The following is a 12,613-nucleotide window of genomic DNA, read 5'->3' as shown; positions in this document are numbered from 1 at the left end:
ACAACTCACAACACCCACACACATATACACAGTGACTCCAATAGCTCCAATTCCATTTCTTTGTAAGAAAATGCTGTTTTCCATCCATGTAATTGACTTCCCAATCCATCGGGGAGTCTCCTGGCATGGTGGGAAAGCCCAGCAGTGGGAGAATGGGCCAGCCAGAGCCGGCCAGCTGGGCAGGCTCATTGGGGAGAGTGTGATGCTCGGCGTGAAACTTGTCCCAGGCAGATTGACTCATACGCCATACCCAGATGTCTAGCGATGGGACGGCGATCCTTTGGCTGTGATAGCTCTGAATTATCAACAAAGACATTCCCGGACATGTAAGTGTCTGGAGTTACATAGCTCTGAAGTGAATGTTTTCCACTTGAGAGGCTTCCTCGGGAATCTGGATGAGTTAGAATATCCAACAAGGGAAGAAACTCTAATGCTTTCGATGCAGGGAAGACAAGGCACAGACAAGGGTTAAAGAGACAGTTCTGGGGAAGCTGACGTTTTCCCAGCTGCAGAATCGGAGGTGGACACGTGGTTGGATTCAGTGAATTTGAACTAACCATCTCCTCTTGGCTCATCGTCATCAGCAGGCTCTTTCCTCCCTTCCCGCATCTACTTTGAATGGCTTAGGAAAATTCCGGAGCAGATGTACGTACCTTAAAACAACACATGCCTACCGTCTTTGCAATGCCTTTGCTTTTTAATTGGTATGTAAGTCACATAGCATCAAATTCATCCTTTTAAAGAGTTCCCGAGGGTTAGTGAGCTTCCGTCCATTCAGAGTCACACACTGTCAAGTTCCAGACCTTTCCGTCAGCGCCCAAGAGAAGCCTTGGACCACCGTAGGGATCTCCTCCTTCTTCCTGGTCCCGGCCAATCACTAGTCTGCTTTCTGTGTCCTTGTTATTATTGTTGCTCCCGCATGCTGTCCAGTCAGTCCTGGCTCATAGCAACCCACAACGACACAGTAGACCTGCCCCATAGGGTTTCGAAGGCTGCCATCGTTCTGGAAGCAGCTCACCCAGTCTGACTCCGGTGGCGCCGCAGGGTGGGCGAGCAGTTGAGCACTTAAGCCCCTTTCTGTCTCGGTGGACTTGCCCGTCACAGCGGTGTAAGCTCAAGATTCCATACTGGGTTCCTTGTGTCTGGTGTCTTTCGCTGGGATAACGTGTTTGGCACTTGCTCACGTGGGAGCCGTGGCTCGGTACTTCACCCCCGCGTGCGAGTGTTCTTCTTGGAGTCTGTTTGTGTTTGCCCGCGTGTACTTTTGCAGGGAACTCAGGGCAATTTTTCAGACCTTATTTCTTCAAATGCTCCTTCTGTCCCTTCTCTGTCTTCTCCTGAGGCTCCCTACTGTGAATGTGTCCGGAGGATCTATTCAACCGGCCTCCTTCTTTATCTTTCTCTTCATAGACTAGGCAGTCTCCACTGAACTGTGCTGGTTTTGTTTTGTGCTGGTTTTTGTTCTATTTTCCCTTCGGCGGCCTTCCATCTGCCCTTGAGACCCATGAGTGAGTTGTTCTTGGATTTCTCCTGGGTCCTTTTTTCTTTTCTTTTCTCCCTGTTGATTTTCGCTATTTGCTGAGCTGTCACTCTCATGCATTCCTTGTGTTATTTTTCCACCTTATGTTCTTTTTGCATGCTGTCCTAAGTATTTGAAAATATTTTAAAATAGTCATTTAAAGATTTTTTGCTTAGTAAATCCAACACCTAGGCCTCCCCAGGAACTATTTGCATGCACTGGGTCTGGACCCCACTGTCTTGTTTCTTCATCCCCTCATGTTGTAGTTGTTGTTGTAGAAAACTAGACATGTTAAAGATGAGAAGGTGGTGATTCTTCCCCGAGGGTGTCCTGCTGTTGCCCCAAACTGGAGTTTGTTGGGTTCCTTTTGAGAACGATTTATTTAAGGTCTGCTTTCTTTGTCATAGGAAGCCCTGGAGGCTTGGTGGCTGCTAAATGCAAAGCCGGCAGTTCAAAACCACCTGGGGCTCCACGGGAGAAAGAGGAGGCTTTCTACTCTTAGACTCTCAGCTTCTGAGAATCCCACTGAGAGGGCTAGCCCTACCCTGTCCTCTAGAGTAGCAGTTCTCAACCTGTGGGTCGAGACCCCTTTGGGAATCAAACGACCCTTCACAGGGGTTGCCCGATTTATTACAGTAGCAAAATGACAGTGATGAAGTAGCAACGAAAATGATTTTATGGTTGGGGGGGGGTCACCAGTACATGAGGCACTGCATGAAGGGTGGCGGCGTGAGGACGGTTGAGAACCACTGCTCTAGAGTCATGATCTAGAGTTGGCCTCCATTCAGTGGCAGTGCTCTGAGGTTTTCTCTGTTGTGGGTGCCTACTCAAGACTGAGCAAGTTTAGAGATCAGCTGGTTGGGAAGGGGTTTCCTTAGGTTTCTGGATCCAGTCAGTCTCCCTGACTCTACTGTATCACGAGCTAGGCAATCCACCACCTCGCAATTGTACAGAGCACCAGCGTCAGCCAGAGGTAAGCATAGAACCGTCTTGGGTCTTTCTTTCCTGAACGTGTGTGCAGCCTCGGGCCAGCGCACAGGCCTACATGGGCACGGGGACTTTCAGGTTTCGAAATTCATCTTGTACCCAGTGGCATAGTCATTCAAGCGCTTGGCTCTTAACCAAAAGGTTGGCCCTGTAAACTCACCCCAGCTGCTCCGTAGAGGAGACAGGCATGGCCGTAAAGATTGCTAGCCTGGAAACTCCTGTGGGGCAATTCTACTCTGTCCTCCAAGGTCACTATCAGTTGGAATAGACTTGATGGCAATGGGTTCGGTTTGCTTTCTTACACACCCTCGCAGCAAAGGCTGGTCACCCTGGGATCCAGGTAACAGGAAGACAGCCTTGCCATCCAGGTGCTTCTAGATAACCACATGCCAGTCTGATGATGGTGGTTCCTTGGGAATGGACTTGGGAGGAGCTCCAGCCTCTTCTGCTCTGTGCAGTGGCTGCCAGACAGCGGGCTGGCAGGGCTTCCTGGAAGCCGGAGAGAGGGGCGTGCAAACGGTGGAAGTGTACACGCCACCAAGGTGGCGGCCATTCTTTCTGAGAAGCCCTGGGTTTTCTTGAGTAAACACTCTGGGGGTGGCTGAAAGCCTGTTGTCAGCCTCCAGAATCCGAAACGGTGGTTCTGGCCATGTTGTCAGCGTTCTCAATGTGATTTGGAGGCGACCATGCCCAGAAGTCCCTCCCTCCGCTATGTTTGCGAGCATCCCCAGCAGGCCGGCTCTGAGCCCGCACGCCTGCCCTGGGTGGAGGGGGCGGTGGGCACCTCACTGGGGCCTTTTCCTCTGCTGAGCTGTTTGTGGATTCCTGGGTAGAGGCCCGGGCAGTCTGCATGTCCAGCCAGGGCACCCACAGTTTAGTCTTGCATCTGCCCGGGCTGGCATTTCCAGAGTACTCTCTGTGTACAGGGTGTATTTGTGCCGATTGTCAAGCCACCAAGAAAGTGGTAATGTCCCCATTTAACAGATGAGCAAACTTACAGTTCTCAACACTGTGCCAGTGTGTTACGTCATCACTGAATGAGGAAGTAAAGTTTGGGGCCTGGCCTGAGGTCACTTAAATTCCACCCCATGTCAGGCTGATTCCCAAACCTAGCCATATGCCACTGCCCCATTCCAACAGTGGGCATGCCCTTTCCTGCTCGTAGTCTGTTTCCTTTTCTGCAGTGAAGGAGTTGGAATGATTGAAATTACTCAGCCAACAAACACTGAGTCATTCCACTGGCCCCTTCCTGGGGTGGCACGAGACTCAAGTCCGTGGTTCTGCAAGGTCTTTGCTTGGGGTCAAAGTGGCAGTGCTCCCCTGTTGGACGTGAAAGAAGGAGGTCACCGGGAACTGGTCAGTGGGTTAACATGGGTGTGTTTCTCTCCCTCGCCCTGCAGAAGCAAAAGGAGACCGAGCCAAGTGGGTCTTCACCTGGCCGCTCATCTTCCTCCTGTGTATCACCATTCCCAACTGCAGCAAGCCCTCCTGGGAGAAATTCTTCATGGTCACCTTCGTCACCGCCACGCTGTGGATCGCCGTGTTCTCCTACCTGATGGTGTGGCTGGTGAGTGACCAGAGCAGGGGGTGAGGGGCAGCATCTGCCGAGCAGAGGCAGGAGCGCAGGGTTCAAGACCGACCTCAGGCAGCTTGTGTGTCTTCTCCGGGCGTGTTCCTACCCTGCACTGAGTGGAGCTTATCTCTGAGTGGGTTGGTGTTTGGGCAAAGGCACGTGACACAGTAGGCATTGGTGACACAGAGGTGCCACTTGGGGGGACAGTGGAATGGCATGAGGACACGCAACAGGCAGCCTGGGTGGGAGGTCTGGGAATAGTGGCTTAAAAAGAAAGGGGACAAAACCCTCACTGGCCTGCAGTCAGTTCTGACTGATAGTGACCCTCTAGGACAGAGGCGCACTCTCCCTGGGCTTCCTGAGGCTGTCAGTCTTTACGGGAGGATAAAGCCTCATCTTTCCCGGTTGGGGTGGCTGGTGGATTTGAACCGCTGACCTTCTGTGATTGGCAGCCAGGGTTCTTTCGGTTGTGCCTTAGTGACTAGTCACATGACACCACTGTAAGTCCCCAGGCTCGAGCCTCGGCTCCATCTCCAGGTCCGCACACCAGGGTCCCCTGACCTTGGCTCCTCTGACCTGGCACCTGGGGACACTTCACACATCCAAGACTTTCCTCGCCCCACCGCCACTATTCCACAGCCGGTTTGGTCTGGTCACATTTTCCCCGAGCCCAGTGACTGTCACCTGTAGAAGCCAGCAGCAGCCAGTCAGGGCCAGTGCCTGCTGCCGGCCCCGGGTGGTGCAGAGTCAGTTGGCACTGCTAACCTCTGGGAGGGTTGGCCCCACCCGGCAGGAAGGCCTGGTGCTCTGCTTTGGTAAAGAAAGATTCAGCCACAAACCCCTGCTGCTGGTCTGCTAGCTATCCAAGAGCCTCATGGCACAGCACACACCCTGATCGCCATTGCTCATGTAGTCAGGGGACAACAAGAAAGTAAAAAGGACCCCTTGCAGAATGTCTTTGAAATAAGGCCACATTCCAGATGCTTCTGCTTGAGCTGACATCGCCGGCTAAGCCCAGCATCCGTGGTGCCCCCCCTGTCCCCCTGCACTCCAACCCCTATGCTCTTCTGCAGGTGACGGTCATCGGGTACACCCTGGGGATTCCTGACGTCATCATGGGCATCACCTTCCTGGCAGCCGGGACCAGCGTGCCAGACTGCATGGCCAGCCTCATCGTGGCAAGACAAGGTACAGACCCTGCCTGGGCCCTGCCCGAGTCCCCACCCACCCCCAATGCCAGCCTCTGACAATGGAGATGGCCCTGCCCTGAAGTGGAAGAAGAGGTGGTGTGTGGGCCAGCCCAGGTCAATCCCTCCGGGCCGCTGGGAGGGCTGTGAAAATGAGCGGGCCCCAAAGGCATAACAATTACTGGCGATCACCAGGCCTTTCTTACTAGTCCGGCTTCATCGGGAAGTTCCACTGAAACCTGTGGAGGTGCAAGTAACTCCTGGTTCAGACCAGTGAGATGTGGCAGTGTCAGGGACTCTGGGGTGCCACCTCACGCTGCCCAGGACTGACAGGAAACCACAGGAGATCCTGGAGGGAAGGATGTGTGCCTAGGGGCCAGCAGGGGGCAGCGTGAGGCCAGAGGACAGGACGGGCTCCGGTCTGGCTGGCTGGTTCTCACCTGCAAAACCCCAAACCAAGCTCACTGCCATCAAGTCAATGGCCACTCATAGCGACCCAGTAGGACAGAGTAGAACTGGCCCCTGTGAGTTTCCAAGACTGTTAACCCTTTATGGGTAGAAAACCCTGCCTTTCTCCTGCCACCTGTACCACCTGTCCCTAAGCTGCTGTGAATTGCCACTAAGCTGTCTGATCATCAAAGCCACTTCCCGGTTACTGGCTCTTTCTTATCAGCTTGTTCATTGGACAAGCATCTGTCGGTGTGCCAGGTGTCAGGTTCAGGCTGTGGCCAGGTAAGAAAAGGTTGCAGCCAGCCCGAAGTTTGGCTATAAAATTTGGCATTCTGACTTAGGATATCCTTGAGCTATTAAGTTCTCCAATTGTGTGGGCTAGCCTGTGACTGGGCCACTGGGAGGGGCCGGAGGGAAGCTGATGCTTCTAAGATGCTTCTGGTGTGGCTGGGGGAAGGGAGGGCAGCCTTTGAGAACCTGAGCTCAGCGAGGTCATCAAGGCAGCGACCCGGATCACACTGTGCTCATGGTCTAGGGTACAGGGCTCCACACAGGCAGCCCGAGACAGACTCACTGACACTCACACTCCGCCAAGGTCTTGAGGTCTTGGGCACTCTGCAAGGCTCGACCTTCTCATCATCTGTGGCCCGGCGTTGCTGGGAGGGGAGAATGCGGAGCACACAGTGGGTCTTCAGAGAGGGCAGTGACGAGCCTGGCAGGAGAAATCAGGAAGGTTCCCCCGGCAACTTCACTAAGGAAGTAGATCTTCACAACCAAAAGCGAGTTGCTGTCGAAAACCAAACCCCGCGATGCCCATTTACAGCAACCCTATAGGACAGGGCAGAACTGCCTTGTGAGTTTCCGAGACCGGAACTCTTTAGGAAGCCCTGTCTGTCTCCCACTGAGTCGCTAGTTACCATCAAGTCGATTCCGATTCCCGGTGATGCCAAGGTGTCATGGTGGTCACCTTTTAGAAGCAGGTCTCCTGTGCTTTCTTCCAATGCACCTCCTGAAACAATGAAATCAGACACACCCCCTGCCTTCGACTCGACCAGTCCCAACTCTGAGCGACCCCAGAGAGCAGAGCAGAACTTCCCGGGTGGGTTTCCACCACTGCAGCTCTTTATAAGAGTAGAATTCTCCCTCTTGCTCCAGAGGAGTGGCTGGTGGATTCGAACTGCTGACCGTAAGGTTAGCAGCCTAGTGTGCAACCACAGGCCACCAGACACACCTTGAGGTGGGCTCAAACTCTCAATCTTGTGGCGAATGGCCCAGTCCTTAGTCATGGCTGCCACCTAGAGGCCTCTCAAATGCATCTTCAAAGATAAATAAACAGAACACCCCACTGCCATCGAGTCAGTGCTGTCTCGTAGCAACCCTGTAGGACAGGGTAGAGCTGTCCCTGTGGGTTTCCAAGATTAAAACTCTCACGGGAATAGCAAGTCCCATACTTCCCCCACAAAAGCATCTCAGACCTCAGAAAAAGGTGCCAGACATGTGGGGCCCACCAAGAAAGGGCTCGCTTCCCAGGAGGAGCGCAGGTGGCTCGGTCGGGCAAGCTCTCAGGTGAGTGACATGTGTCTGTTCTCCCCTCCAGGCCTAGGGGACATGGCGGTCTCCAACACCATAGGAAGCAACGTGTTCGACATTCTCGTGGGGCTGGGCATCCCGTGGGGCCTGCAGACCATGGTTATTAAGTACGGGTCCACGGTGAGTACAGTACACAAGCAGGCAGCGGCCAGGTGCACCTCGGATGGGGGCGGGGGCGGTCCGGGTCGCTTCTCCTCAACACCTGGCACTCAGGTTCCTCACAGTCTTCCTGAGCAGCCCGGGAAGGGTGTGCGGCAGGTGGGAGCCTGTGCTTGCTGGGCTAGACTTGGGGTGATGGTTCAGACATCGAGGTAGGGGTCCCCTGGATCACTTCTGACTGGCTGGTGGTGACCGTGGGGATCCCTGTGGCTTCTCCGGGTTTGATTATTTGCTCATCCAAAAAGGCTGCCTGCCATCGAGTTAGTGCCAACTGGTCGGGATCCTCTCAGACAGGGTAGAACTGCCCCTGTGAGTTTCCCCGACTGTAACTCTTCACGGGACTAGGAAGCCCCGTCTTCCTCTCCAGGAGCAGCTGGTGGATTTGAACCGCAGGCCTTGCAGCCCGCAGTCCAATGCGTAAGCCCTACGTCATGGGGCTGCTATTGCTCAGAAAAGCTCCTCCCTGATGATGACAGCCTCATTATAACAAAGAGCTGGGCGGAGCCCAAGGAGGCACAGGAGTGGATTCGGGAATTGGGGCAGGTTTCAGACTTGGAGCTTCTGTGTCTCAGGAACACATGTCAACCAGCGCAGACTCAATGTGTGGCCAGCAGGTGCAAGGGGGACTGCCAACCCAGGAAGCTCCCCTGCCCTGCCCAGAGTTTGGGGTAGTGGTTTTATTCCACGGGCATGCTGGGTTCAATCATTGGCCACCTGGGTGAGCTCAGTCTCCATCTCTTCTCCCCGGGGCTGGGGCTGATACCATGAACTTGAAGCCCCAAACTTCTCAGCTTATGGCCAATCTCACTGGCCTGGCCAGCCTCCCATCCATAGGCTTCCCTTGTGCCTGAGACCCACCGTGGATACCAAGATGCTCAAACCCCTCAGGCATTCCTCAGGGGAGGTGTGGGGCTGACGCAGCAAGACTAGGCTGTGTTTTGCTCACTTGTCACATGGGGTCACTGGAGTTTGAACTCACTCAACCTCACCTAACAATAACAGAGGTTACCTCCAAGGAACTGGGGACCAAGACCAGCCAAATTCTTTAGGGTCCCTGTGCCTACCCTTGGCCAAGAGTAGGCTGAGCTCAGCAGAGTCAGCCCTTGAATCCACACCGCCCTGACCTCCAAGACTGCCAGCAGATGCCCCAGTTTGGGAGAAGAGGGGTAGAGGGTGTGAGCTGTCAGGAGAGGTGGGTGCCAAGCAGTTGTGTGTTTGTCTTTGCAGGTGAAGATCAACAGCCGAGGGCTGGTCTACTCAGTGGTTCTCCTGCTGGGCTCTGTCGCTCTCACTGTGAGTGCTTGCTGGGCTGGGTCTGCCTGCTCACTTGGGTTATGCTGAATCCCCCTCCCCCAGGCAGCTGAGTCCAGGCTGGCTCACAGCGAGCCTGTAGGGCAGAGTAAACCACCCACAGGAGTGGTAAGTTTCTGCTCTTAATGAGAGCAGGCTGCCTCATCTCACTCCCACGGAGCAGCTACTGAGTTTGAACTGCCTGCCTTCTGGTTGGCAGCCCAAGAACACAGCCCCTGGGCCACCAGGGCTCCTCTGAGTGGTCACGCTACACAGAATGGCCATGAGCCAGCAGGAGCCTTGGACATTTTCCTGAAGAATGTCCAGGATGGTGAGGCCTAGAGCCAAGGGGGGCATGCAGAGAGAGTGGCTGACTGGCCCTTGCACCAGCCTGGGGAGACTGAGAGGGCCCACCCAAGAGGGGTGTCCCAGTTTCAGCAGGGCTGGGCCCAGGCTCCCCACCCACCAGTCCCAAGATCCAGGACCCCCTCCCCAAGGCTGCTTCTGACCCCTCTGAAGCAGTGCCTGGTACCACCCTCTCCTGCTCTTGTCCACACTTGGCAGAAAGTCCCAGACTTCATAATTCATATGTAGCTTTCCAGCAACAAAAAAAAAATAGAGCCTTTTAGGTTTCTTTGCTAGTGTCTGAGTTTCCTGGGTGTGTGTAGCACGAACACCCCAGTGGTGGGATTTAAAGTGCAGGAATGCATTCCCTTGCTGCCCTTCCAGAGGCTAAAAGTCTGAAGTTGGGGCCTGCATCAGGGAATGGTTCTCTGTGTGAACCGTCTGTGGGACCCTCGTCCTGGCTTCCACAGCATGGGCACTCCCATACCCAGGCACTCTCCACGAGGCAGCTGCCCTCCCGGCTGCTGGTCTCTCCTCAAGCCTCGGAAGTGATGAGGCCTAGGGCCCACTGCCACTCCTAGGGCCTCATTCACTTAGCAAAGAAACCCCTGCTCCCCAGGGGGATGACCACCCCCTCCCCCCACTACAAGCATCCACAAAGACGCCACCAAGGGGGTGTCAAGACGCAGTTCTGCTCTTAACAGCCCCCGAACCCAGCTCTCATGCTCTCCCCCCAGGTCCTAGGCATCCACTTGAATAAATGGAGGCTGGACCGGAAACTGGGCATCTACGTGCTGGTTCTGTACGCCATCTTCCTGTGCTTCTCCATCATGATCGAGTTCAACGTCTTCACCTTCGTCAACTTGCCCATGTGCCGGGAGGACGACTAAGGCTGAGCCGCCGCCCAGGGGGCAAGTCCTCTGGACCCTGTGACACTGGCGTCCCCTCCCCTTTCCTCCTCCCCCACCCCAGCCTTCCCTGGCCCTGCCGCAGCCGCTTTTGTCCAGGTTTGGCCGGATTGTTGGACGGCCTCTACCTGCTGGAGCCCTGCTGCCCAGAGGTGGAATTTGCAGCCCCCAGAGCTCCGGCTCTGGGCCACCACGGGCCAGCGTCGAGCACAAGGTCTGTGTGTGTGGTTTTCTGGTTACAGAAAGGAGGCCGTTGGTGAGCACCAGGTGTCCGGGGGACAAGTGCACAATAAGAATATTGTCCCCAATTGACTCTGCTCCTCAGAGCGTCTGCTGGGGGCTCCCACCACAGCATGGGGCACAGCCTCAGTCCACATGGCTAAGCCTTGGGGCAGGTGAGCAACCAGCCTCCCATCCCCTTTTTCTGGAAGAGTCGGAAGTCCGCACGCCGTTTTTTCAAACTTTGTGACCACTTGTCTGGAGGTGTTCCGAGACTGAGCGGTAAGATGATCCAACTCAAACATCTCGCTCATCATACTTGAAAAGATAGCATTCCATCCAGGACCCCGGCGGGACCGCAGAAGAGGACACTTGTAGAAAACCCATTTCTCTGTAATCAACAACACCCCACCCCACCCCCCGCTGGCTCTCAGATGTCAGGTTTGGAATCTAGAGACAGGCTGAAGGCAAACTTCTCCTAAAGTGCTAACTGGGAGACGGAGTGGGGGTGGGGGGCGACGTGGGGGTGTGGTTGACAGCAACACATTCCAGACCCTTCTGTGTGGCCCGGCAGCAGTGTGATTCTTCGCTTCTATCTTAATGTGCTAGTCTCAAGCCCACCCGTTGAAATGCCCTTTATTTATATGCCTGCTGACCGGCGCGTGCTGTGAGAAGGACACGGCTGGTGACCAGGGGAGAGAGCTCCTGAGAAGCAACACTGTCTCCCTGGTTAGCTGCAGGCAGGCACAAGGCTAAGGCAAGCAGACTCATCGCTTGGACACTGAAGTGCTAAAGCTCCTTGAACCTGGGAGTTGGCCAAGAAGGGGCTGGATCCCGAAGGAGACAGACGTCGCAAACCATCTCCCACAGCAGGGAGTTCTGTGATCTATATTAAAACGATGGATGAACCCGGAACCACTCGTGGGTTGTGACGAGAAAGCACAACTAGTTTTATAGAGAGCTTTTATTTTATTTTTTTAATGTTTCTATGGCAAAAAAAAATTATACTTCTCAGATCCGATGCACTTTGAATATTGGGCTATTTGCACAGATGGTTTTTGACAGCGGCGGTCCGAGATGACTGGGAGGCAGGGCACTTTGGAGCCCACCGCAACCGGAAGGCCGTCCCTGGTGATGGTCCAAGTATGGGCCGACATCTGAGACACGAGGACGGTGGCCCAGGCTGGGACTTGGGACTGTGTTCTTAAAGGCCTCCGGCATTCCCACAGGAGGAAGTGTCCGGGCTGTGTCCTAACGAGGTCCTGGTCCACGGGCCAGGCTTCCACGCTGACTCCACATCAGTATTAGCACCTGCCCCTGCCCAGCTTCTCTTTCTGCTTCCCCACCTGATTATTGGGCTCAGCAACCTTCCAAGTGTGGCCAAGCAGGATTTCCCAAAGCAGTTAGCTGGGTGGGAGACGAGGGGGCTGGGAGTTCTCTCAGGCTAAAGCTTAGATGCAAGAGTGTCCCAAGCCCCTGGGGCCACCCTGAGCCCAAATGACACCATTCCCCGGGGCCCCCTTCTCTCCACTTTATAGACTCATGCAGGTTCCAAAGGGGTTCCTCTCTCAGCTATGAGGGCATTTCCCAGAAAATGGAGCCCTGGAGTGGTCACGTGATCCTAGGCCAGTGACCAGTAAGTCACCCAAACCTCCCTGCCTCCCGCTCTCCCCATTCCCAGCTCCGCCATCTCCCTGGGCTGCTCATCTTTGGAAATCCCAAGCCTCCGAACCCATTGTCAATTCCGACTCATAAGCGACCCTTTAGGGCAGAGCAGCACTGCTGCATATTTTTACGACAGCAGACTGCCTCATCTTCCTCCGACGGGGTGGCTGGTGGGTTTGAACCACCAGCCTTTTGGTTAACAGCCCAGTGCTTAACTGCTGCATCACCAGGTGATTAGGGGTGGGCATGCATCTTTACCCTGCGGTAGGTCCTTACTGTTGGCACCAAAGCCTGGGCAACAATGTAACTGTCTCCTGGTCTCCCAGGTCAAATCCTAACCTCTGCTCATAGCCGGTGTCCATTTTTTGTCTAGAAAAAGCAACAACAGCATGCATAGAGTAGTTTCAGCTACGAGGCACAGGCCCCACTGCCCCTGATGACAACACCCCCCTCACCCCCCCGCCTATCTCCCCATCCCACCTTTCCAGGCATCCAGGTCCCTGGACTCTGGGGAAGCTTTCCGAGAACTGGACCTCTTCCTCAGGGAGTCCGTGTGAGGGTGCAGGGCGACTGCAGTTGCCTCAAAACCCAAGTTCGCTGCCAGCAAGTCGATGGCGACTCACAGCCACCTTATAGCACAGGGTAGAACTGCCTCTGTGGGTTTCCAAGACTGTTAACTCTTCCCAGGAGTAGAAAGCCCTGTCTTTCTCCTGCAGAGCGG

General features: G+C 54.8%; 1 protein-coding gene across 1 annotated transcript in view; it reads left to right on the top strand.

The window, feature by feature from the left end:
• SLC24A4 (solute carrier family 24 member 4) overlaps positions 1-9,990 on the top strand; it is a 161,265-nt gene extending 151,275 nt beyond the window's left edge. The window contains exons 13-17 of the mRNA XM_075531490.1: positions 3,907-4,073; positions 5,153-5,267; positions 7,314-7,426; positions 8,693-8,758; positions 9,838-9,990. Of these exons, the coding sequence (XP_075387605.1) occupies positions 3,907-4,073; positions 5,153-5,267; positions 7,314-7,426; positions 8,693-8,758; positions 9,838-9,990 (614 nt within the window). The remainder of the gene's footprint in view (positions 1-3,906; positions 4,074-5,152; positions 5,268-7,313; positions 7,427-8,692; positions 8,759-9,837) is intronic.
• The last annotated feature ends 2,623 nt before the right edge of the window (positions 9,991-12,613 follow it).

This window comes from Tenrec ecaudatus, chromosome 14 (genome assembly GCF_050624435.1).
Source record: "Tenrec ecaudatus isolate mTenEca1 chromosome 14, mTenEca1.hap1, whole genome shotgun sequence".
Classification (NCBI taxonomy): Eukaryota; Metazoa; Chordata; class Mammalia; order Afrosoricida; family Tenrecidae; genus Tenrec; species Tenrec ecaudatus.
Note: the sequence above shows the minus strand (reverse complement) of the source record. Positions and strands in the feature narration are given on the sequence as shown.